General features: G+C 55.0%; 1 protein-coding gene across 2 annotated transcripts; it reads right to left on the bottom strand.

Moving 5' to 3' along the window:
• Positions 1-390: 390 nt before the first annotated feature.
• FAM163B (family with sequence similarity 163 member B) lies at positions 391-23,930 on the bottom strand. Of its 2 annotated transcripts, XR_011683676.1 has the most exons (4): positions 23,559-23,930; positions 2,961-3,076; positions 1,754-2,879; positions 391-1,713 (listed from the first exon to the last, which is right to left on the bottom strand). XR_011683676.1 is itself a non-coding variant. In XM_071454287.1 (3 exons), the coding sequence occupies exons 2-3, from the start codon at positions 3,051-3,053 to the stop codon at positions 2,280-2,282; spliced, it is 693 nt and encodes a 230-aa protein (XP_071310388.1). In that variant the 5' UTR covers positions 3,054-3,076; positions 23,559-23,930; the 3' UTR covers positions 391-2,279. The 2 variants fall into 2 exon arrangements, 1 of the variants encoding a protein (XP_071310388.1); XM_071454287.1 differs by having other exon boundaries at positions 391-2,879.
• Positions 23,931-24,609: the final 679 nt, after the last annotated feature.

Genomic DNA, 24,609 nt, shown 5'->3' on the forward strand with positions numbered 1-24,609 from the left:
GAATCACAGCTACTTGGACAGAGATGGGAGGAAAAGTCCCAACAGTGGGGGGATTTTGGGACTTTTGGGGGCCCTTTGGGGTTCTGTGGCTTTAGAAGCTGCAGCCCTGAAGCTCCTCAGGGGTTTGGGAACAGAGAGACTTCACATGGTGCCAGTAAGAAAAGGGCCTTTCTGAGCTCCCAAGGGGTTATTGCTCTGTGTTTTTACTGTGTGACCCCCAGACACTGAGCCAAAGGCTCTTTAGCATCCCCCAAACTTCTCTGTGCACCCCAAGTCTGCTGCAACCCTCCCTCAGCAGCAGGGAGCTCCTGAGCCCTTTGCAAACACCACCCCAAATTTGCAGATGCAGGAGCAAAAAACACCCCAAACAAACAACAAAACCCGTAAAACCCATGTCAAAGTAATTTATTTCTTTTTAATTTTTTTTTTCATTTTTTGACTTTTTCCCTCCCCAAATCTGAGATTCCCAAAGTCCTGTACAACAGATCACCAGGTGAGGGTTAGTGAAAACCAACCACTTGCTGAATTTCCAAGCTACAAGGGAAAGAAACGAGGAAAAAAAGGAGGAAAGGAAGGCTGGTAGGAGAAATCACAAAAACCAGGAAGAGAAGGGCTCAAGGCATGGGAACAAACCCCACTGAGAACTGTACATGGGGGCATGGCCTGAGTGGCTGCATCCCTCTGGGATGTGCTGGGCCACAGGGACCAAGCCCAGAATATTAAACACGTAGGAAACCAACCCCAGCCCTCCCCGAACAGAACCCCCCCAGAAAGTCAAAGATACTCATTTGCAAAGACTGACTTGTACTTCAAAAGATTTCCTGTGGAATTAAAAGCCCTCAGTGGTTTGAAGTAAAATACCCAGCCAGGCTGCAAACAGTGTCCATGAGCCCTGGGGGCTGCAGCCATGGCTGCTTCTTCCCAGAACATCTTTAAAAAGGAAAATCTATCTGGAGCACAGCCCTGAGGCCATCTGAGTCTCTGTGCAGCCAGTCCATCCTCACCAGCCATCCCCAGGTGATGCTTTTAACCTGAATAATGCCCAGTCCAGGAGAAACAGGGAGCTCTGTCACATGGAGGGGAGGAATGGAGACAGCCAGGAGAAACCAGAGCAGGAGGCCCCTCAGTGCTTCAATTCCTCTCCTAAATCTCTGAGTAAGCCCAAGGGCTCCCTTGCAGCACATCTGGTGCAGAGGGACCAGCTCTGAGCCTGCTGCTCCCCCAGGGCTGTCCCTGCTGCATCCAGATGGGACAGAGCTGGTGCCACAGCCAGGCTGCCCAGCCATGGCAAATGGCTCAATGGAAAATGCAAATTGCAGGTTTTGATTAAATTTAAAAGTGTTTTGACACTGTCCTGGATGGGGGAAAGGTGTCTTTTTTTAAAATTTTTGTTTAAAAAACCTCTCCCAAACAAATAAATGTAAAAATGTGCATGCAAGGGGTGGGCACACACACGGTGACCCCTGTGCCAGGAACCCTCAGCCAGGAGTTGTGTGTGGCATCACTTGGAGCAGGGATGCTGATTATCCACAGGGATTTTCCTCCATCCCAAGGTGTGCTGTGTGTGATTTCCATCACTGAGCAATGCAGAAGTTTTACATCCCCAGCCCAGCTCCTTCATGGGGTCCATGAGGCCACTCTGGGGGGCTCCAGGGACAGGCCCAGTCACCATCCTAACCCTGAGGGGATTGTGCCTGGCACCTGGGATTGTGCCTGGCACCTGGGATTAGTGCCTGGCACCTGGGATTAGTGCCTGGCTGGGGCAGTGGGATGGGCTGGGGATGGCGCAGGGCTCACACCCACAGCCACCCCCATGGCTGCAGCAGGGAGCAGCACAGCACAGGCTGGCAGAAGGGTGGGCAGTGACATTTTGGGGTGGCTGAGTGTATCCTGGGGCCCTCAGGTCACGCCAGCAGCTGCTGCTGACCTGCAGCACGTTTTCAGCCGTTTTCAGCCACCCATGAGCCCCATCATTTGCTCATCACCCCTGGCCAAACGGTGAGGAGGGGCAACTCCTCCATAGAAAAGGATGCTCAATATCAAAATCCTCTTTATAAAAGAAAAAAGCAAACTCTGCAGAGCTGGGAAACCTCTCATTCCAGCCGCACCCCCACACTCCTCACTTGAGTTTGCTCTGCTCCCCCTTTATACCGCCAGGCCGTCAAAATACATTCACTTCATTTTTTTGTTTTTTCCCTGTTCAAAACTCCTCCACGAACTCCAACCAGTCCTCCCCGCTGCTGTCCAAATGCCCCGGGGCTGGGTGGGCGGGCGGCACCTCAGACATCGGTGCTGATGCTGCGGCTGCGAGAGAACGCCTCCCGCATGGCCGAGAGCCGGTTGGGGTTGAGCGCCTGCAGGTTGGACACGGGCAGCGCCAGATCCTCCTGGCTCACCGTCTTGTAGCTCACCCTGTCCCCCCCGTTGTGCAGATCCTCGGGGGGCTCCTGCAGGAAGAAGGTGGGGGGCTCCTGCAGGAAGGAGGTGGGGGGCTCCTGGAGGAAAGATGTGCTGGGCTCCTGGAGGAAGGAGGTTGGGGGCTCCTGGAGGAAGGAGGTTGGGGGCTCTTGGAGGAAGGAGGTTGGGGACTCTTGGAGGAAGGAGGTTGGGGGCTCTTGGAGGAAGGATGTGGGGGGCTCCTGGAGGAAGGAGGTGGGGGGTTCTTGGAGGAAGGAGGTGGGGGGCTCGTAGGGAGTGCAGCTGGGGCAGCTGGGCCGGCTCTGGGCTGGTTTTTTGGCGAAGGGGGATGAGGAGTAGAGCGAGGGGCCGTTGGTCAGCACTACGTTGCGGTTGCAGTGCAGCGGAGGGATGTGCGAGTGCACGGCAAAGTCGGGCTCCTCCTCGTCCTCCTCGGATTCATCCTTCTTGCAGCAGTAGTACTGAAACGGCAGGGGCTCAGCTGGCACCCCCAAAGCTCCCACACCATCAGCCCTCCCCGCTGAGGCACCCCCAAGCCTTACCTGGAGCCTACAGTAGCAGAGGACGGCGATGATACAGAGTAAAATGACAGTCGCTAAAATTCCACCTGTGATCACCACGGTCCCGGCTGTCATCCGCCCTCTTCTCCATTAACAGCCTGCAAAATGGAGTGCAAGGGGTGAGGGGATGAGCTGCAGAGCTCCAAACTCTCTGCTTACCCCACTTTGAGGCGGGTTAAAAAGCAGGAGGGCTCTGAAGGGCAGAATCAGGATCCAGGGGTACCCGTGGGAAGTCACCAAGGAGTCCCCAAAAATGCCACCTTGCAGGTGTAAAGGTTAGAAAAACTTCATGCTGAGTGAGAAGCAGCTCTGGGGTCACATCAGGAGGGAGAGCCAAGGAAAATAACACCAGGCACCAAGGGCACTCTCCCAGCTCCTACCTGGTGGCAGAAAGCTCCAGTGATGGGAGAAGGAGCTTTGCCATAAGGATTTCTGATCTGCACTCATTTTTCTCTGAGCCTCTAATCCATTTTCCCCATGAAAACAATGTGGTATTTTAATTTGGAATAACCTCAGCTGCTAAGTGAGCCTTTAATGACTGCAGGGAGTGGGGTGCTGCCCTCCCTGAGAGCAGGACCTGTCTGAGGCACCAGGATCCTCCACTTCACCACGGCCATGCCACAGTGTTGGGGGGCTCTGGGGGCACCCCAGGATGATGTTTGACAGCCCTAGGTGAGCTGTCAGTGGACATCACAGAGATGCTGTGGCTCAGCTTGTGTTTTGGGGTACCACCAGCACTCTTCTCCCCCTGGAACACCCCTTGGGAGCTGGGACAGCACAGGGAGCAGCAGAAGGTCCTTGTCCCTCTCCAGATGCTGTGTATCATGCACAGCACGAGCCCTGTGACACCAGCAGGCGTTTGCTCTCAGCATCCCTGCCTTGAATGCTCAGCAGAGGCCTCGAGTTCCTCTCCACCCCAGGATCAGACACAGGTTTTGCCCCAGGAAGGATGCTGGGGTGACAGGGCACCAGCCTGCTCACACCTGCCAGCAGCCACGAGACAGTGGCGCTAAAACTGGCACAAATAAAGCTCCAGCAACATTTTAGTTCAGGCTGGGAACTGGAGAGACATAAATTAAGGGAGAAATGCTACCCTGACCACCTACTCTCCAAGTGCTTTAACAAAGCTGGCTCCCAGCTCGTGCTATCAGGTTAAACCAAAAACCAGCCACCCCAGCCCCAAATTACTTCAGCACCCGAGGAAAAGCAACTGTATCTGTCAGGGATTTAACCTGCTTCCAAAGCAAACAAACCTGGGCCATATTTTCAGGCACTTAATGTCCTGCTAAAGTTGGGTGAGTGCTGAATGGATAAAGCAGCATCACGTTTTATGGTGCTGCTGAGCAGCTCGGGAGGAGGGAAGGGAATTCACACCCCTCTCACACCCCACGGCCATGGGGCAAGAGCAGGGCCAAATCCTGCCCTCATTCCTCGGGAAAACACTCTGAGGAGGCTCAGGGGGAGCAGCACAGCCACGAGAAGGGTTTGCAAATGATGCACCAGTGATTTAGAAACTCTGGCTGCTGTTTAAAGAGGGATGGAGGCGCCTGGCTGGGCCAGGTGCCAGCTGGAAATGCCCATCCCTGGGCCCTTTGCTGCTCCCATTTGCAATCCTCTGGAGTCAAGGGCAGGGGGAGCAGGGCTGGGACAGGAACCTGGCTCTGGGGTGGCCACTCAACCCTGCAGGACCTGGAGGATGGGAGCTGCATCCATCAGAGAGCATCAGCATCTCCCTGCTGGCCTGAGATGGGAGGTGGCAGGCAGAGCTCTGCCAGGGAGGGCTCTCTGGCTCTTCCACCCATTAATTAAAGCCCCGGGGCACAAGCCAGGGCTGCAGGAGCCGATTTCCCTGGTTCCTGTCCAGCCGAGCCCAGCCAGACGTGGCATCGCAGTCACTGCTCCCTCCGGAGCTGGACCATTTGCATTTCTGCCTTTTCCCCTCCCCAAACATACTTCTCTGATTAAAGCTGCATACCTGGAAGCTTTAAACCCTCCAGCGTGCAAAGGGGGAGGAAAGCAGAGCATGTGGAGGCCCATAAGCTGAACAATTCCTGTCTAGACCTCCTTTTTACATTTGTTCCTAATTTCACGCTCCACAGGCTCCCAGATTCATATATTTAGCAATAAATATCCTGGTAAAAGGAAGTGCTTTGCAGCTCTGCTGTGGTCTTGGAGAAGGTATGCAGGAGCCCTGCTCTGAGGAGCACAGGCAGAGACTCAATCCCAGGAGAGCTCAGCTCCTTCCTCCAGCTTTAGGAGCCCTCCAGCTCCCAAGGATGCCTGAACCCATCCAAACTCAGCCCCCAGCACATCATCCATCCCTGGCAGAGAGCAGGAAGGGCTGCAGGGGGGCTGTAACCCCACACAGGCTGTTTGCCCCCAGCCCAGCAGCCCTTTGCTGCAGGAAGGGGGTCCCCAGGGCCATGGGGTGATGGTGGCCCTGGGGGTACTGGGAGCACACAGGGCTTGATGCAAGACTTCTCCTTCCATAGAGTGAAAAGGACAGGCTGTGCAGCTACAAACCAAAACCATTTCACAAGTCCCAGATTGTGGAAGTGCAGGTCCTGCAGAAGCTGTTTGGTTTTAGACACAGCCCTGTGCCACCTGCCTGCTTTGCACATCCCTGCCATGGCTGAGGATGTGGATTTTGAGGTTGAGCTGTTCACTAAGGGCTGGATCTGCCTCACCCTCTGATGTGTTTTAAAAAAAAGAGTGGACATGGCACTTGGTGCTACAGTCTGGTGGAGGTGTTAGGGCACAGGTTGGACTCAATGATCTTAGAGGTCTCTTGCAACCTCATTATTCTGTGATTTTGTGATTCTGGGATTCTGTGACTCAGTGATTCTGTGATTCTGGGATTCTGTGACTCAGTGATTCTGTGATTCTGTCAATCTGTGACTCTGTGATCCTGTGATTCTGTGAATCTGTGATTCTGGGATTCTGTGATTCTGTGAATCTGTGACTCTGTGATTCTGTGACTGTGTGATTCTGTGACTCAGTGATTCTGTGATTCTGTGACTGTGTGATTCTGTAATTCTGTGATTCTGTGACTCTGTGATTCCTGCCTTCCCTTGGGCACTGCCACGAGGAACTGCCCAACCCAGGGGCCGGGGGAAACTCCTCCTGAGCAACACTGAATGGGAGAGGAAGGGTTGGGGTGAGAAACCATCCTCTTTCCACCTCCCCAGCACCTTGAACACGGCCCCTGGACCACCAGGGGTGCCCAGTGTGGGGAGAGGCTGCTCACAGCTGTGCCTGGCTCTGTGCAGCCTCTGGGGAGGGCTGCGTGGGAGGAAGGCTTCCGAGCAGCTGGGGGGGCTGAGCTCAGCCCAAACCAAGGCTCCAACAAATACCTGGCTCTGGAAAGCTGAGCTCCAGGTCCAGAGGCTCGTGTGGACTGGTCTGATCCTGCTGCTGAAGCTGGAGGGGGAAGGAGACCTGGGCATGGAAAAGGAAACTGCTCCCAGATTCCTCTGAGCACCTAGTTAAGCCAACTTGTAGGGATTAAGGATAATCTTCTGGGCAATTAAATAAACGAGGCTTTCAGCTGTCCCATCCCAAGCCAGCTCCCATCTGCAGGCTCATAAAGTCATTCCAAAGAGTTTTGCATCAGCTGGAAGTGCTGCCATGGCAAGTTGTTAAAAAAAAAGTGTCCCTCTGTATTGCCACTGCATCCCCCAGCAGCCCTGGGAGCCAGAGGCAGCACAGCCCTCTATTCACCACAAAATGTGGGAATTGCCCCCATCCACCTGTCTCCAGGAGCTTGACATTCAGACAAAACAGCCAGACTGGGTACAAAATTGCAGCTGGCAGCACAGACAGGAGTGCTGGCAGGATTGATCCTGCCTGGTGCTGGAGCAGGCAGGAGCTGAGAGCCCACCCTGGTGAGCACAAACACAGAAACACCCCCTGCTCAAGGAACTACAGGGAGGTGAGACCCCACCTTGGACAAACAGACACAGAACCACCCCCTGCTCCAGGGAACAGCAGGGAGCTGAGAGCCCACCTTGATGAACACACAGGGACAAACAGAGGCAGAAACCCCTCTTGCTCCAGGGAACAGGGAACAGAAACACCTCCTGCTCCAGGGAACAGGGAACAGAAACACCTCCTGCTCCCCGTGGTGAACACACAGGGACAAACAGACACAGAAACCCCCCTGCTCCAGGGACCCTCAGTGTGAGACCCTGCCCCTGGCTCACGGTTTGTGCAGGGGAACAGGGCTCAGCTCTGCCCTGTGCTTCCAAACAGCCAAGATGGAGAAAAGAAAGGAGAAAAAAAAAAAAAGGAAAACAGCCATCCCACCCTCAGCAGGGAGCAGGGGAGGCCAGCACTGTGTCCTGGAGTGACACCACCCTGCCTGTCCTGGCTGTGCTGTGCACGAGCACATCCCTGGCTCTGCTCTGGGTTTGGACAAGCTGCTTGAGCACCGAGGGCCTGGGTGTCCTCCAGCACCAGGGAAGGGCCTCTGAGGGGGGACTGAGCCCAGCACAGCCCCCAGGCTGACCCTCATCCAGGCAGCTCACTGGCAAAGATCCAGGGGAAGGACCTCAATGGGGGGGTGATGGGGCTGGGGAGATTGAATTCTGTGTGGAAGGTGGGTGTTGAGCAGCTGTGTGAGGGCAGATGGGCCTGAGCCTGTGCGCTGCAGGGAGAGCAGCACTGCAGGTCCTGCCCTGCGTGGGCAATGCAGCCACTTCCCAGCTCATCCACCTGCCACCAATGCTGACACTGACACTGCTGGTCAGGCCCTGCCTCAGAAGGAAGAAAAAGAGCTCAGTGTGATGCCAGGGGAAAATGTGAGCAATGCTGGCTGCCCCAGATGCCACTGGACCTTGCTGCTTTCTGTCCCAGAGCTGGGTGCAGACAGCATCCAGGATCTTTAATCAGAACAAGAAATCCCACTGTAAAAAAGTGTCCAGGGCAGAGCAGGCTGGATCTGAGCCCTTGGTGCTGTAAATTCAGGATAAGCCTGGTTTACACTCCTCTGTTGCCACCCTGGAGCTCTGTAAGTGCCACAAGGGCAAACACCAGAGAGCATTGGTGTGAAGGAGCTGCCACCAGCCTGGGAGGGGGGAAAGCAGCAAATAAAGCACGAGCCAGCACCAGTTTGGTGGCAAATCCAGCCTTCCTCGTGCATTTCCCCCAGTTCCTGTAATCCTACCCAGTCAATGAATGAGAGCTGGGCTCTGGGAACAGCCAGGCAAGGTGCCAGCAGGAGCCTTTGCATCACCAGAGCCAGAGGGCAGGGCAGCTGCCAGAAACACAGAAAGGCAGGAACGTGGCTTTCCAGATGAAAAACACTTCAACCAGAGGCCCTGCACCAGTCCTGTGTGCTCCATGTCCCCTCCTGAGGGCACCATTCCTTGCCTGGGGACACCATTCCTGGTTTGGGGACAGCATTCCTAGCCTGGGGACAGTATTCCTGGTCTGGGGACACCATTCCTGGCCTGGGGACACCATTCCTGTTCTGGGGACACCATTCCTGGCCTGGGGACAGCATTCCTGGCCTAGGGACACCATTCCTGGCCTGGGGAGAGCATTCCTGGCCTGGGGACAGCATTCCTGGCCTGGGGCCACCATTCCTGGCCTGGGGACAGTATTCCTTACCTGGGCACACCATTCCTGGCCTGGGGAGAGCATTCCTGGCCTGGGGACACCATTTCTGGCCTGGGGAGAGCATTCCTGGCCTGGGGCCACCATTCCTGGCCTGGGGCTGATGTTCCTGCAGGGATTCACCCAGCCAGGCTGGGTCACTGCAGACCCCTGGCTTTGACAAGGCCACCTGGGCACTCCCCAACACAAGGAGTCACATCTCACCATTCTCTGCTTGCCCAGCAGTGCTGTCCCCATGGGAAGCCCCATCTCCAGGCACTCCAAGGGGTTTGTGAATATTTTATGAGCAGAGGGCACTTGGCTCTCTGCTGTTCCCTTTTGGGAGAGTGCTACTCACAAATTCCCAGGCTCATCCACAGCAGATGGGTCCTCCTGGGTGCTGGAGATGGCTCAGAGATGCCAGCAGAGATCCCAAATTTCCCACCTGCATCCCCCAGGACTGTGCTCAGCCCATCTCTGCTCAGACACCACCCTTGGCAGAGCAGCTCCTGCACTCAGGAGGGGCTTTCCCCACCCTGAAGGGTCCCACCATTGATGATCCCTGGAATGAGAGGAATCCTGTGAGCCCGTGGCACATCAGAGAGGGCTCCACCAGCTGGGAGATGCCTGTAACACTCTCCTGGGCTTTTAACTGCAAACACAACAGAGAACAGAACATTCCACATCCACCTGTCCCCTTCTGGTGGCCTTGGAGACCTAAAACCAGCTACAGAGGTCACTGTCACTGTCACAGGGGTAGCCCACAGCCCAGACCCCTGGGAGAGTCCCCCAGCCCTCCTGCAGCTGGGATGTTTCAGCTCCCGTCGATGTCCAGAGCACAAACCACACATTGGAAAGGGAAATTCTCCCCTGATCGATTATTTATCAGCCAGGACCTTGCTGGAATAGTGCTCAGCTCTGCAGAACAGGATCCCGGCCACCCCCAGGCTCGGGCAGGGCTCAGGGGACACCTGGGGATGGTTGAGGGCAGGACAAACCCTGCTCAGGAAAGGTTTTACTGCCCTGGCACTGCAAACCAAGGCTGGAGGTACAGCAGGATCACACAGGTGATTTAGGGATGTATCCCCCATGTCTGCATCTATCAGAACACACAATAAACTCCTCCAGAGGGCTGGAAGGAGCAGGGACTGTTCCTCTCCTCTCTGCCCATTCTCAGCTCAGCCCTTTGCAGCCAGCAAATCTCCCCCAGTGCTCCCAGAGCAGTGCTGAGGTGGGGAATGGGTCACACTGAGCTGCTCCTTCTGCCTGCTCCTGTTATAATTCAATATAACCGCTTATAAAAACCACATTACACATAATTAACCCCCCGGATTTTATAATGAAAAGTGTTTTGTTAAATATCACGTGTCAGTCCAACAACTCCTTGTTGTATAAGCTTTTTCCAAATACCAGGGACATTCTGTGCATGCACCTGCAGGGGTCCCTGTCACAGAACTGAATTTTTGGGTTAAAGCGACCTTTAAAGGTCATCAGGTGTGACCCCCACAACCTGTTTGACAGCACTGACAACAAAACCCAGCAGAGGAGGCTTGGGCTGATGCAGAGACACATCCTACAGCAAGAGCCACTCCAGCCGTGGGGTTTCCTGCTTTTAAAAAAAGCAGAAGTTGGCGGCAGAGTCAGGGATCCTCTCACACGGGTTTTACAGCAGAGATTCGCTCTCAGGCTGAGTTTCCAGCGCTCTTCAGAAGGTTTCCTTGGATGCAGGGGTTGCCCATCCCGGCAATGTGTGCTCGGCACTAATGAGGCACTAATGGCTCTGAGCAGAAGCAAATCAGCCTCACAGAAACAATATTTGCACAGCTCATCAAAGTGCCGTGAAGGCTTACTAAGCACCACGGCAGGCAGGAATTTCAATGACTGCAGATGCTCCGTGGGGAGAGGCTGCGCTGCTGGGGGAATCGCTGAATCACCTGGATGCTGCCCTTGGGAATGTCCCCTTCTGGAGGTGCTGCTGTCCCCACTCCAAAGGGACTGGGGAAGGTGACTGTGGACATTTCTGCACCGGTGAAGTGCCCACCCTGCTCTGTCCCTCTGTGAAAATGAACGGCCACATCTCCTGAAAGCATCCACAGGGGCATTGGGTGACATCGAGAGTGTTGGGAAAATTTATCTACAAATTTATGTCCAAAAAGGAGGCAGAGGAGTCCTTTCTGGCTTTATTCCAATAAAGGGAGAGGCCATGGGGCATTCCCCTGGGATCTCTCCAACTGGGGGATGAAACCCCATCTCCAGGCTGTCTGACACCAGTGGCTCACTCCAGCATTCCTGCTGCCCCATCTCCCAGGAAATGCCTCAAGAACGAGGTTTCAGACAGGGCTGCTGGCCCATGGGGATGGCAAACACTCACACAGAGCCCCCAGGTGAGCTCCCAGCTGGTGACAGCCCTGGCTGGGAGCTGGAGCTGCCTCCTGCTCCTGGGCATCAGCTCTGGGATGGGATGGGAGCAGCACTGCCATCCAAAATGACCCTGGGAACAAGGACTTACAGGCCAGGGACACTGCACAGAGGGACAGCAAGGTCCTGGTACCCTCTGATGGCCACACAGAGCAGCAGAAGCAGAAACTCTCCCTGTGGCTGCTTTAGCCCCTGGGATTTGTGGCTCTGCACATGCCACAGCCTCTGCATGGAGAATCATCCCTATGGGAATCATGGACTGAGGCACCTCTGCTGCCATCCAGCTGTGCCTATGGAAGAGCCCTGAGTGCTTCAGAGCTCCTGCTTGCACTTTTTAGCTTCTGCTTCAGGCAGGCCCAGTCACACAAAACCCGGCCTGGCCACACTGCCCCAGCTGCAGCTTCAGCCTCCCTGCACAGCTGGGACATAGCCCTGGTTTATCCCAGGAACTCTGGCTCATCCCAGCACCTCTGGTCCATCCCAGCACATCTGGCTCATCCCAGCACCTCTGGCTCATCCCAGCACCTCTGGTTCATCCCAGGAGCTCTGGCTCATCCCAGGAGCTCTGGCTCATCCCAGCACCTCTGGCTCATCCCAGCACCTCTGGTTCATCCCTGCACACCTCTGGTTCATCCCTGCACACCTCTGGCTCATCCCTGCACACCTCTGGCTCATCCCAGCAGTTCTGGTTCAGCCCAGCAGTTCTGATTCAGCCCAGCAGTTCTCCCTCTCTGGCTCTGGCAGTGCCATGCCTGGCAGGGAAAGTGCTGCTACTCCAACACCCATTTTTCAGACAGGGAAGTTGTCTGATAAATCACAGCTCTGCTTTTGAAGCCAAATTGCCTGAAATCCACCAAATTCCAGCCCATTTCCATTTAGTCAGCACTAAATCCAACAGCTCTGCACTTCCAGGGGCTGTGAGCACATCTCTGTGGGATGGGAAGATCCTGAGCAGATTAAAGTCTTTGTGAGCTGCACATCCTGCTTCCCTTTGCTCAGGAGTCACAGATCCAGGCTGGCAACCAGGGAGCTCTTTTAAAATAAAATCCAACCTGGGGGGTGCAGGGACACCCTCCACCAACCCTGTCATATTTTATGAGCAGAGGGCACTTGGCTCTCTGCTGTGCCCTGTTGGGAGAGTGCTACTCACAAATTCCCAGGCTCATCCACAGCAGATGGGTCCTCCTGGGTGCTGGAGATGGCTCAGAGATCCCAAATTCCCACTTGCATCCCCCAGGGCTGTGCTCATCCCACCTCTGCTCAGACAGCACCCTCTGTCCCTGCCCACCCCTGCCAGCTGTGGGTGGCTCTGTGGCAGCTGGTGACATCTCCTGAGCTCTCCTGGGCTCTGGCTTTCCATGGAACCCACTTTTCCCTGCTCCTCTGCCCTGGGGACACAGAGCTGGCTCTGTGCTTGCAGCTCCTGTGTGACACCAGGGGACTCCCTGGGTGCTGCAGCCAGCCCTGCCTGGGATCTCCAAAGAGACACACACAAAAAAAAACCCAAAAAAACAAAACCACCAGGAAAAAGGGTTGGGAGTTTCCATAGCTACAGCTTTCCATGGCTCTGGCTCAAGCCCTGTAATGAGGCACAAGCAGAGTGGTTTTTTCCCCACTCCAGCCCAGCAAGGCAGCGTGGTGCATGAATAAAGGAGAGCAGAAGAGAGGGGGAGCTCAGGGATCTTGGAAATCACACAGAAATGCTAAAGGACTGGAGTTTGGCACATGTTCCCTGCCCTGGTGCTGCACCTGGGGTGGGAGGGAAGGAGCCCCTCACTGAGTGAGGGACAGGAACCTTCAGGCTGCTCCACAGGGCAAAAACTGCTGCATTTCAGCTCCTGTGTGCCTGCTGCAAGCAGGGGAGTGCAGAGGTTTAGGGCAGAGACTCTGGGCCTTGCCTGGCTTCCCCTCCATGTCCTCTCATCAATACAATGTCACCCCTCAGGGCTGGTGTCAGCACTGTCACACGTGCATCACAAAGTGATCACAGAATCACAGAATTCCAGACTGGTTTGGGTTGGAGGGACCTAAAATTTCATCTCATTCCAGCCCCTCCCATGGGGGGAGCACCTTTCACTATCCCAGGTTGCTCCAAGCCCTGTCCAACCTCCCCTTGGACACTTCCAGGGATCATGGAGAAGAGGGAGATGGGTTTCCTCATTGTTTGCACCCTGGAGTTTTCCTATAGGCAGTAAAATCTCCTTATGTTATCCTCTTTAATAAGGATTTATCATTGCTGCATTAGGGAATTAATACAGACCGTCTGAGAGGGTAATTTTCAGATTCTTGGCAACTTACCATGAACCAGTTCCAGTAAATTTTCCCTTTTTTCCTCACCTTAATTTTGTTACAGCTTTTCCTGGGAGATGAGAGAGGGAAAGATTTAACTCAGAGGGAAAAAAAACCCAAAATGACAACCCCACAACAACAGAACCGTAAGTGAAAGAGTGAAAAACATAAAGGAGCTCTCACAGCTCAGCTGAAAACCCTCATTAGAAGAATAAAGAAACAGAGAAAAACCTTCACAAAAATTGCTCTGCTCAAGCCCACGTGGGCTGGGAACTGCCAGGATCAAATGTTTGAGATATTGACAGTTCCCAGGGACAGCATCTTTCCAAAAGCAGAACACGTGTGAGGGATCTTCTTGCCTCTTGTCAGCATGGGGATGACACCAGCCCTGCCTTTGAAATGACTCCTTGGAGCTGGAGAGGCCCTGAGAGTGAGGCAGTGGCTCCTGATCCTCCTCTGCCACCCCCTTGCTGTGCCCAGCCACAGAAATGCTGCCACAGGCACCCAAAGGTGGGAAACTGAGGCAGCTGAGGGAGAAGGATGGATGGCATCAGAAGGTTCTGCTCAGAATTTGTTCTTCTGAAGGAGTGACTCTTTCCAGAATTGCTCCATCCACCTGGACTTTGAAAGGATTTTTTTCCACCTGGGTTTTGAAAGCTCCTCCCCAGAACACCAGGAGCTCCAAGAGCTCTGTGGGAGCTGCTGTCTGACACCAATGGCTCACTCCAGCATTCCTGCTGCCCCATCTCCCAGGAAATGCCTCAAGGACGAGGTTTCATGGCTCAGACAGGGCTGCTGGCCCATGGGGATGGCAAACACTCACACAGAGCCCCCAGGTGAGCTCCCAGCTGGTGACAGCCCTGGCTGGGAGCTGGGGCTGCCTCCTGCTCCTGGGGATGCTGGCACATCCTGAGCAGGCTGCAGCTCCTCCCTGCCCTGCTTGGCTGAGGAGCAGAAAGTGCCAGGGGTCTTCTCTGAGCCAGCCAAGCCTCAGAGCAGGGCTCTGAATCCCACCTTGAGGCACCCACAGCAGCCCTGGCAGGGGTCAGAGCCCTGAACCCCTCAAGGATGCGCTCACAGAAATGGTTTCATCCATCCTGGGAAGCAGGGGGGGCTCAGCCAGCACCCCCAAATCCCAGCTGGATTCCAGCTGTCCTCCCTTGCACTGGGAGCTCTCTTTGTGTGAGCACACTTGTTGGGACTCCTTGGGAAGTGGGTTACGAGGTGGTGTTAGCAGCCCAATCAAACAAAACCTTTGTCATTTCAGCTCCTGGAAAACCTGTATTAATTTTTGGGATCCTTCTCTTTTTGAGCAAGACTCCAGCAGCAGCATGTGTCAGTTTTAGGAGCCCAGAACCAAATCAGCAAAGCTGCTGATTGTCTGAGCTGAGCTGGGATGGACTAGGACGGACTGGGAGCCCAGAACCAAATCAGCAAAACCTTCACTGATTCTCTGAGCTCTGCAGACACCACCTCCCTGGTGGAGCCCTTCATTACCATTCTGCCTCAGTGTGAACCAGACAGAGAGCTGAAGTCTGAGTTTGAGAAAACCCAGAGATATGAAAATGTGAGCATCCTCCCAGTGCCCAGTGCCTGGGAGTGCCCCTTGGCACAGAAGAGCCCCTGAGATGCCCCTTAGGAAAGTGCAACAGAACAGAAATCTCCTCTGGGAATCAGGAATACATTCACTGCTGATGGCCTGGGTAAAAAACACCTTCCAACCTGGCTGCCACTGCTCCTGGGCTTGACAGAGCAGAGAATGGGGAGTGTGGGAGCCCAGGAATTTCTGCTGGGAGCCCAGGATGCTTCACTGCTGCTTCTGGTTGGTTTAATTTGGATTATCATGGAATCACACAAGCCTGATATTTGGGTTACAGGGTGATGCTAACAGCCCAATCAAACAAAACCTTTTTCATTCCAAGTCCTGAAAACCTGAAATGAATTTTTGGGACCCTTCTCTTTTTGAGCAAAACTCCAGCAGCAGCATGTGTCAGTTTTATGCATCCCTGGGGCTGAGCAGCTCTAATCCTCTGCAGTCAACAGTTCTGCCACAGCCCAGCAATCTTCACACTTTATATTTACTACCCATCAAGTCAGACAGTGTTTTACAGACTAACCCTTTGCCTGCCAATCTGAACATTCAACTGTATATTGTATTTATAATGGTACCTAGAAACCAGGTAAGATCAGTGCTTGTTTTCTCAGAAACTGGTGCCACTGTTTTGTGTTTTCTGTAACCTGCATTGTTTTCTTTGAAAATACAACATAAACAAAAATGTGGTGCCAGAAACACAAGGGAAAATAGGTGCAACTAAGAAAACTCCACTTTCTGTGGGCTGAATCTGCTCCCACGAGCTTCTGTGAGAATCAGGAATAACTCTCGAGAAAAACAGCAAAGCTGAAGTGTTGCAAATCAGAAAAAAAATCATCTAGAACTGTCTAATATTCATTGTGCTTGTCTTTATCTCAGGGGGCTGGGCCTGCCCATGGGATTTCACATCCAGTGCTGGGATCACAGAATCCCAGAATCTCAGACTGGTCTGGGTTGGGAGGGATTCTAAAGCCCCTCTCAGTCCACCCCCTGCCATGGGCAGGGACACCTTCCACCATCCCAGGGTGCTCCAAGCCCTGTCCAGCCTGGCCTTGGGCCCTTCCAGGGATGCAGGGGCTCTCTGGTGCCCACCAGGTCTGCCCTGCAAAGAGGAGAGACCTGAAAGCTCAGGGATGCCAGTGCTGGAGACCGGAGCTGCCCTGGGCATCACAGACGGGTTTGGGGCCTTCAAAGGGCACCAAGCCCAGGCCCCAGCCAGGAGCACATTCCCTGCTCTGGGTGGGCCTTAACTCTGGCACAGTCACTCAGAAAATGGCTTTGGTGACAGCTGGGTGGGAGACATCACCTGGGGGGCTTTGAGAAACACCGTTCAAGCATTTTTATGCATTTGGATGTGGAAGCGGGGCTGGCTCTGCTCTGCTGGCACAGGCAGTGGCAGCTTGGTGCCTGTCACTGTTTGCACAAGGAAAAAGCCACACAAGAAGCCCATGGGACAGCCATAAGTTGGAATTATTACCCCAGTTGCTCCTTTGTGTAACATAACAATAAACCCACTAAATTTTCCTAACAACAAACGCAAATCAGCGCTCATTATCCTTCCCCTCCCAGCTCCACTCCCACTCTCTCAGCAGAGCTATTTTCCCCCAGATCCCACTGCTAATCTTCCCAGGGCTTAGCTCCCCAGCAGGCAACACCAATCAGACCAAGACACCTCCTTCCCCTCCACAGGAGAGCCTGCATCCCTGCAAATCCCTGCTTGCACTCCTGGAGAAGATGGGCACAGATCCCCACCAGCATCTCCTCAGCCACCCTCTCACAGCTGGGACACCCCCAAACCGAGCTCGAATTCCTTTTGCCACAAAATGCCTCCTATTTAGAGGAAAACTCAGTTTTCCTCTGTCACTCCACGGTGTGTTAAGTGTGTGGAGTGGTGGCAGGGGGAGCATCCCTGCCCGCAGGGGTGATGCAGGGACTGTCCGGCAGGGAGAGCCTCCCTGCACACGCTGGCACCTCGCCGGGAAGGCAGGCAGCAGGTAAAGGAGAGAGTTAATGGCTTGCTAAAGCTCAGGCAGGAAGATCCAGGATGGATCGAAACCCAAATTCAGGCAGGGAGAGCAGGGAATCCAGATGGAAACCCCAAATGCAGGTTAAGGTAAAGAGGAGAGTTAATGGTCGGCCAAAGCTCAGGCAGGAAGATCTAGGATGGATCTAAACCCAGATTCAGGGAGGGAGCACAGGGAATTCAGATGGAAACCCCAAATTCAGAGAGGGAGAGCAGGGAATCCAGATGCAAACCCCAGACACAAGCAGAGAGAGCAGGGACTCCAGATGCACACCCCAAAAGCAGGTAAAGGAGAGAGTTGATGGTTTGCCAAAGCTCAGGCAGGAAGATCCATGATGGATCTAAACCCAAATTCAGGGAGAGCAGGGAATCCAGATGCAAACCCCAGATGCAGTCAGGGAATGCAGATGGAAACCACAAATGCAGGCAGAGAGAGCAGATGCAAATCCCAAATGCAGGCAGGGAGAGCAGGGAATCCAGATGGAAACCTCAAATTCAGGCAGGGAGAGCAGGGAATCCAGATGGAAACCTCAAATTCAGGCAGGGAGAGCAGGGAATGCAGATGGAAACCCCAAGACCAGGCAGGGAGAGCAGGGAATGCAGCTGTAAGTGGCATGGCAGAGCCCGAGCAGCACCCTCTGCCTGCACCAGCAGCAGACACGGGTTTCCAAACAGGAGCTCTGTGCCGGGATCGCGCTGTCCCTGCCGGTCCCCTCGGAAATACCACAGCATCTCCCCGGCAGAAACACCCAAACACCCCAGAGAGAAGCGAAGGTGGAATATTTGGAAGAGAAGCGAGCAAAGCTCTCTGTAGGTGAGTGATTTTTCTCGCAGGGAGCCGTGCCTGGCAGTGATGCTTCAGCTGAACTGTGATTTTTGCAGCCGCTCCGGGGACGCGTCTGACGCTTCCCTGTGAAATCCCCCCCGCTCCCGGCACGCTCCCGCAGCATCGCAGCAAATTCCAGCCCCAACGCAGCCTCTGTGGCATCTTTTACATCAAAGTCCACATCTCTCTGCTGGGATCAGTGCCGGTCGGCGAATCTTTGAACCTCCAGGCATTTTGATCCCGTTCATCCGAAGTGAACCCAGCTGGGGAGAGGTTGGGAGAGGAGGAATCCATCACAGGGATGAGGAGATCCCCGGGGGATTTCAAAGCAGCCACATCACCCAGCAATCTGGGGGTTTCTCTCTCGCCCTGGCAGCCACTTTTCTGGCATTTATAGTGATGGATTTCCCCCTTTAATCTCAAATACTCTGTGAGTAAAGAGAGGAGCAGGCTTTGCCTGGTGCCAGCTCTGTGGGGACCAGGCAGTGCTGCTACCAGAGGCCACCCTGGTCCATTGTGGTCCAGGGACCAGCTCTGCACTGGGAAAAAATACAACCACACAGGACTTTTCCTGCTGGTTTGCTGAGAAGGGAAGGAAGGGGAGGAAATCCCAGATGTGTGGCCTGCTCAGCACTTGCAACTCCCCCAGTGTAATGAGCTTATGAGCTTCTGCAGCTCACATGAACTCGTTCCTAGAGCAAAGCCTCAGAGCCAGACCTAAAGCTGGTGGTGCCCAGGGCTCTGTCCCCTGCTGAGCAAGATCATCTCCTTTATCCCCTCCCCAGGAGAGGCCAGCCAGCTCAGCCTTGACAGAGCCTCAGCTGGACTTCAGCAGCAATTCAGAGGGGAAAAAAAAATGGAAAAAAATGGTTTTTTTTCACCAAAGCCAGTTTTCCATGGTTGTCTCACCACCTAAGGGTTTTGTGGTTTTTATCTTGGAAAGGGAGGAAGAGGAAGAGGATGGGGCTGTGGAGCAGGAGGGCAGGGCTGGAGCAGCAGTGGGTGAAGAGAAGGGAGAAGGGAGGGATGGGCTGGGTGTGTGGGATCTGAGCAGCTCCCAAGGGCTCCCCCAGCACTCTCAGAGCCTCAGAGCAGCAGCAGGTGAGGCAGAGCAGAGCTGGAGGCAGTGGGACAGCACGGCCCTGCTGCAGGCAGAGCCCTCTGCCCAGCCCCAGGGCTCCACTGAGCGGAACTCACTCAACCCCACTGCCCCTCAGAACAAAACACTGGTGAAACAGGAAGATATGTGAGCCCACGACACGGTTTCCTCCCTGAGGGGCAGGAAATCATCAGTGAGCAGGAATTCTGCCTGCCCTGGGGTCGAGCAGAGCAGGCAGCAGTGGCTCCTGCAGTGTGAGTGCAGTGAGGCTCATCCCTCCCTCCCTCCCTGTGAGCAGCATCCCTGACACCTGGGCCAGGGGAGGGAGGGCAGCTGGCCCCTCGCTCCTGCCAGGAATTCACTTTTCCTTTTTTTAATAGGGATTAATTCAGTGCTCTGGAATGGGCTGAATGGAGGGGTGGGCTCCAAGTGGCTCCTGCTGTGGCCCCCCAGCCCCCTCTCCCTGCAGAGCCTCCTACCCTCGGCTCAGGTGCTCAGAGCAGCTGCTTTATCCCTGGATAATGACATTTATTTTCTCCTCAGTGCCTCGGGGAGGGCTCTTTCTCTCGCCCTCCCTGCTGATGTGAATCCTGCTGCCCTATTATGCTGATCTGAGACCTTTTTTTGCTGTTGAAGTGCTGGTGAGCTCCCCTGCATCCCCCATCTGTACCCCCCAGCCTGCTCTTCCTTCATTTCCCAGCTTTGATCCCACCAGCACTGAAGCAAAGAGCAAACCCCCTTACATTTTCAGCCTGGACCAGGTCCCCCACCTGGCTGGGACAGACTGAGCCTTACTTTTGGGTTTTTGGGAAGTTCCCTCTAAAGCATCCTTCAGAAAAGGCAATTACCACAGTGCCATTAAAGCTTTCCCCACTGCACAGCCTGATAAGTCGCTGGGAGCTTTTTGAAATAACCTTTAAACAATAGATCCTGTCTTGTTTACTGAATGTTCCTGAACTCAACAGTAATGCATCCAGATGTCACCCCTGCCTACCGTAGGCCTAACTATTTCTGGAAACACACCAAAGGCAAATTGCTTGGATAATGTCAGATATGGTTGCAAAAAGAATATGACAAGTTTCCATCTCCTTGATAAAAGCTGTGGAGCAGAGAGTTATTTCCCAGGGCAGCAGAGCCGTGTGTACCTTCCACTCAGCCCCGTGGAGGAGCTGCATCCCCTCCTCCTTCAGCTCATGGGCAGGTGGAACCTGGCACGTGTTTTCCAGCTTCCAGCTCAGGAAAACATCAGTGTTGCTGTCCAGAGAAGCTCAGCACACTCACAACATCCATGGCTGGGGCTGCAGGTGGCTTTTGTCCAGCAAGAGGGAGATGGGGTGAAGCACTGGATGGTGAGCAGGGGCTGAGCTGCCCTGGTGATGCCTCAGCTCCTCTTGTGCCATTGTTGGCAGTGGAGTTAAATGAGTTAAATGCCAGCTCTGAGCTGTTCAATGAGCAGGAGAAAACTCTGTGTGAAGTGAGAGGGTGGCAGAGCTGGGCAGCCCCTGGCTCCTGTCCTGTCTCCACTCCTCGTCCTGCCAAGGGGAGCTCACGCTGAGGGAGGTGCTGCACCCAACATTGTCCCTGCTGAGATTTCTCCAGAGAGAAATCTGCACTCTTGGACACAGAGGATGGGGTAAAATCATCATTGTGGTGGTTCTGGCCTAAATCCAGTCCTGTCCCCCCCTCAGTGATGCCTCTGAGAATCACATCTCCATGGAGCCTGCTCCTCCTGCTGCTGCCCTGCACTGCTGTTAGAGGGTCAGGGCTGTTATTAACCTTTCCAGGACAAAGAGGTCCAGGGATATTTCCAAATATGATTCTGACCTTTGATTTTGCTCCCCAACCTTTCCAGCTGCCCTCTGCCCAGGGCTGCTCCAGCAGGTTCCTGAGGTCCCAGCCCTGTCTGGGCTGGTGCTGGCTGTGAGCTGAATGTGGCTGAAAGGTCTGGAGAGGGTCAGAGTCCACCACCCACCTGTCTGTCACCCCTCTGCCCATCTGCACTGCTGGGATAAAGGCTGTTTGCTCAGGCCAAGGGGGAACCAATCCTACCAGAAGAGATCACAAGGAGAGAAGGAGACAACACACAATGACCTGGGAGAAAACGCATTTAGACAGGGAAGGAGCTGCAAGTTCAACCCCAACAGCTGCCACCTCTGCTCCATCCTTCCCTGCACCTCTTCAATGTCACAAGCTGCACCACCAGCCGTGGCTGCAGGAGCCCTGCCAGCATGCAGCACCTCTTTCCTGGCCATGTCCTTCTCCATATCCATGACAACACCACAGCCAGGTACAGGAACAGCCCGAGTGACAAGGGACCAGCCATCCCTGCTGCTTCCACCAGCACTGCACAGCCAGAGGGAAAAGTCTGAGTCAGGCAAATCCCTTGGAGCTTGGCCAGCTGCAAAACCCCTCCTTGCCCCACGTGCTGGGCGCTGAGGACACATCCTGCCATCCCAGAGGTCAGTGGCACAGACTGTGCCAGGCTGTGAGCGTGCAGCAAAGCTCTCTGGGCTGCACTTAAATGCCTGAGGGAACTGAGCACCTTTATCTCTTTGAATCTGGCACCCAGCAAAACTTTTAAAGATCCTAAAGGGGTGCTGAGGAATGGCTGTAGGGTCAGACATTAGAAAGGTTTGGGTCAATAAACCATGGGCAGTGAGTCTGTCCCTTACCCACTGCTGAACTCAGAGAGAAAAGGGCTCAGGCTTGACTCTCGTGTCACCTCCACAAGGGTTTAGGGACTGCCAGAGATTCAGTGGAAAAGGGTGAGGAGATGTGAGAGGCAGACCCTCTGCCAGGCTCTGCTGGAACACAGCTTGGACACAACCAGGAGCCACTGCTGATGTTCTGCCACTCCTTGTGCCCAGGTAGGCACAGGTATTTCAGTGTTTGAAACCTGTGCCCACTGGCAATAAACCAGAAAGGAACAAATGCTGTTTCCTTCCTTCCCCTCAAATCCCCACATCCTTTCTGAACGAGAACCAATGTACTGCGGGGTGATAAATCAACATCAGTAGCTTTGCAGGGGATTTGGTTGAAGTTCTTTATCTCTCCTCAGCACCAGCACCATTCCTTAAGAGGTCCTGTCATCACTCTGCACAGAAATCCTGACATGCAGAGGGAAGGAGGTTACACTTCTAATTACAGCTGCACAGTCTTTAAGGTGTTTAAAATCTCTTTTCACCAACTGACAGCCCCTAATGCACCTTTCTGCTCGTTTCAGGCAAGAAGAAAATCAACCACAGAGACTGCAAACAACTCCAGTTATTCACAAGCCATTGCAGTGGGACAGGAGCCTCAGCACAGGTGTGGGATAGTTGAGGCACTCACTTCATGCACAATTCATGTCAACTGCTTTCCCTCACAGCGCTGTAATTTAGATGCTTCCTCAGCGAAGACAAGATGTGATGACTAAAAATCCCATCCTACTGGGTACTTTTGCTCAAATGAAGTCACCCAGGAGCACCATCTGCACTCTAAAAATCGGGATAACCCGCCAGGTTCCCAAAAATGACAGCCATACATCACGACAGAGTCAAGTGCAGAGTTTTCCCTTCTAGGTTTTATGCTGATTCCGCTGCTCGTTTCAGGCTGGAATACAATCTGTTGAACCTCAAAGTGCTGTCTTCTCTTACCTTGAATTTATTCTGCCAGGGAACTGTCTACCTTAATGAGTATGAGCACACCCCCACTACCTCCCAAGTTTGGTGATCTGTTATGTCAAATATAAATAATCCTGTCTGAAAGCGGTCGATATGGGGAAATGAAAAGCCATCTTCCCTTGGGGGATTTCTCTCTCCCTCCCACAGCCCCCCTGAGCCCTCAGGCTACCTTTAATGTGCTGAGCAGCATCCATGTGGCTCTGAGAGCACAGACCTTGATGGCTGCTGGATGCAGAGTGACAAAAAACAATGCACAGGTGACAGTGCCATCACCTTCCTCTCATCCTGCCCTGGATCCCTCTCCATCGCTGAGTGTGAGCTGATGGGATGATCTCCTACCCACCCCAGTACTGGGGTGTCCTACAAACTCATTGGGGTGGAGAGGGGGGTTCTGATGTCCTTTGGGGCCAGCACATGAGATGGAAACAAAGTGAATCACATGGCTCCAGGTGGCATGTCCAGCCAATGAAGAGAGGCCAGTTCCAGTCCCACCCTGAGCGTGCAGAGGGGACCGAGGTGTCCCTGGGGCAGAGGAGGACACGACCTGCACACCCAGGACAGCCATGGCATGGGGGCAGCTTTCCCACTTCATCCCTGAAAGGTGCTTTTATGACATCCCTCAGAGGCTTTGGAGCTGGGGCTGCTGCAGGATGAGGGAAAGCCGAGCCTGGAGCACCGCAGGGTTTCCAGGCAGGTCTGAGGCGGCGGGACCTGCCCCATTCCCGGGCTGTGCGGGAGCCGATGCCGCGCTGTTCTCCATGTCCCTCCTCACCGTCTCCCCCTCCAGATCCCTTCCCAGCCCGCTCCCGGCAGCGGGGCTATCCTGTGCCCGCTGCCCTCCTCGCAGGCGTGCCCGGGCTGCGGGGTTCGCTGCCGCTTCCCCGGAGCAGCCATCCCAGGCAGTTTCGGATGCACCGGCAAGCGGGCGGCGGGGGCGGGAGCGAAGCGAACAGGGAAAAAACACCGCGAGAGACCCCAGCGCCGGGAGATGCGGGGAGAAGGGGCCCGGCAGAGCCCGGCAGAGCCGGGGGGGTCCCGCGGAGCCCCCGCGCCGGTGCCTTCTCCCGCTCCGCTTACCTTCACACGGGGGAATGAATGGGGCCGGCTCGCTCAGGTGAGGACCGCGTCTCCCGAAGTCTCCCGCTCGGAGAGCATCAATACCAAAATAAACGTTTCTAAAAAAAAAAAAAAAAATTAAAAAAAAATCTTAAAAATGAAATAACGATTTAAAAAAATCTATATATTAAAAATAAGCGTCAGGAAGGAGGCTGAGGAGGAGGCGGGCGGCAGCGGAGCAGGCAGCCGGCAGCAGCCACCCCTGTCGGCACATGGCCGGGCCGGCGGCTCTGCGGGGGCCGCTCCCGCCTCCCCTCCCCGCTCCCAGCGCCGCGGGGCCGCCAATGACGGCCCGGGAGCGGGGCCGAACCGAGCGGCGCCCGCCGAGCCCCGCAGCGGCCCCGCACGGGCAGCGCCGCGCCCGCCGCCCCCCGCCCCAGCCCGGGCTGCGGGGCTGCTCCCCATTCCCAGCCCAGGATGCAGGGATGCTCCCCATTCCCAGCCCGGGGTGCGGGGATGCTCCCCATTCCCATCTCGGGGTGCGGGGATGCTCCCCATTCCCATCCCGGGCTGTGGGGATGCTCCCCATTCCCAGCCCGGGCTGTGGGGATGCTCCTTATTCCCATCCCGGGGTGCGGGGATGCTCCCCATTCCCATCTCGGGGTGCGGGGATGCTCCCCATTCCCATCCCAGGATGCGGGGATGCTCCCCATTCCCAGCCCAGGGTGCGGGGATGCTCCCCATTCCCAGCCCGGGCTGTGGGGATGCTCCCCATTCCCATCTCGGGGTGCGGGGATGCTCCCAGTTCCCAGCCCGGGGTGCGGGAATGCTCCCCATTCCCATCCCAGGGTGCAGGGCTGTGGGGATGCTCCCCATTCCCAGCCTGGGGTGCGGGGCTGTTCTCCCCATTCCCATCCCAGGATGCGGGGCTGTTCTCCCCATTCCCAGCCCGGGGTGCGGCCGCAGGGTCCCAGCCCCGGCATGCGGGGATGTGCTGGGTGTGCAGGAGGGGCAGAGCAGTGCTGGGAGATGGGGGACTCACCCCAGAGCTGGGTTAGCCCCAAAGAGACAC

The sequence above is a fragment of the Agelaius tricolor genome, unplaced genomic scaffold (assembly GCF_023055355.1).
Source record: "Agelaius tricolor isolate 1412-34295 unplaced genomic scaffold, bAgeTri1.0.p SCAF_38, whole genome shotgun sequence".
NCBI lineage: Eukaryota > Metazoa > Chordata > Aves > Passeriformes > Icteridae > Agelaius > Agelaius tricolor.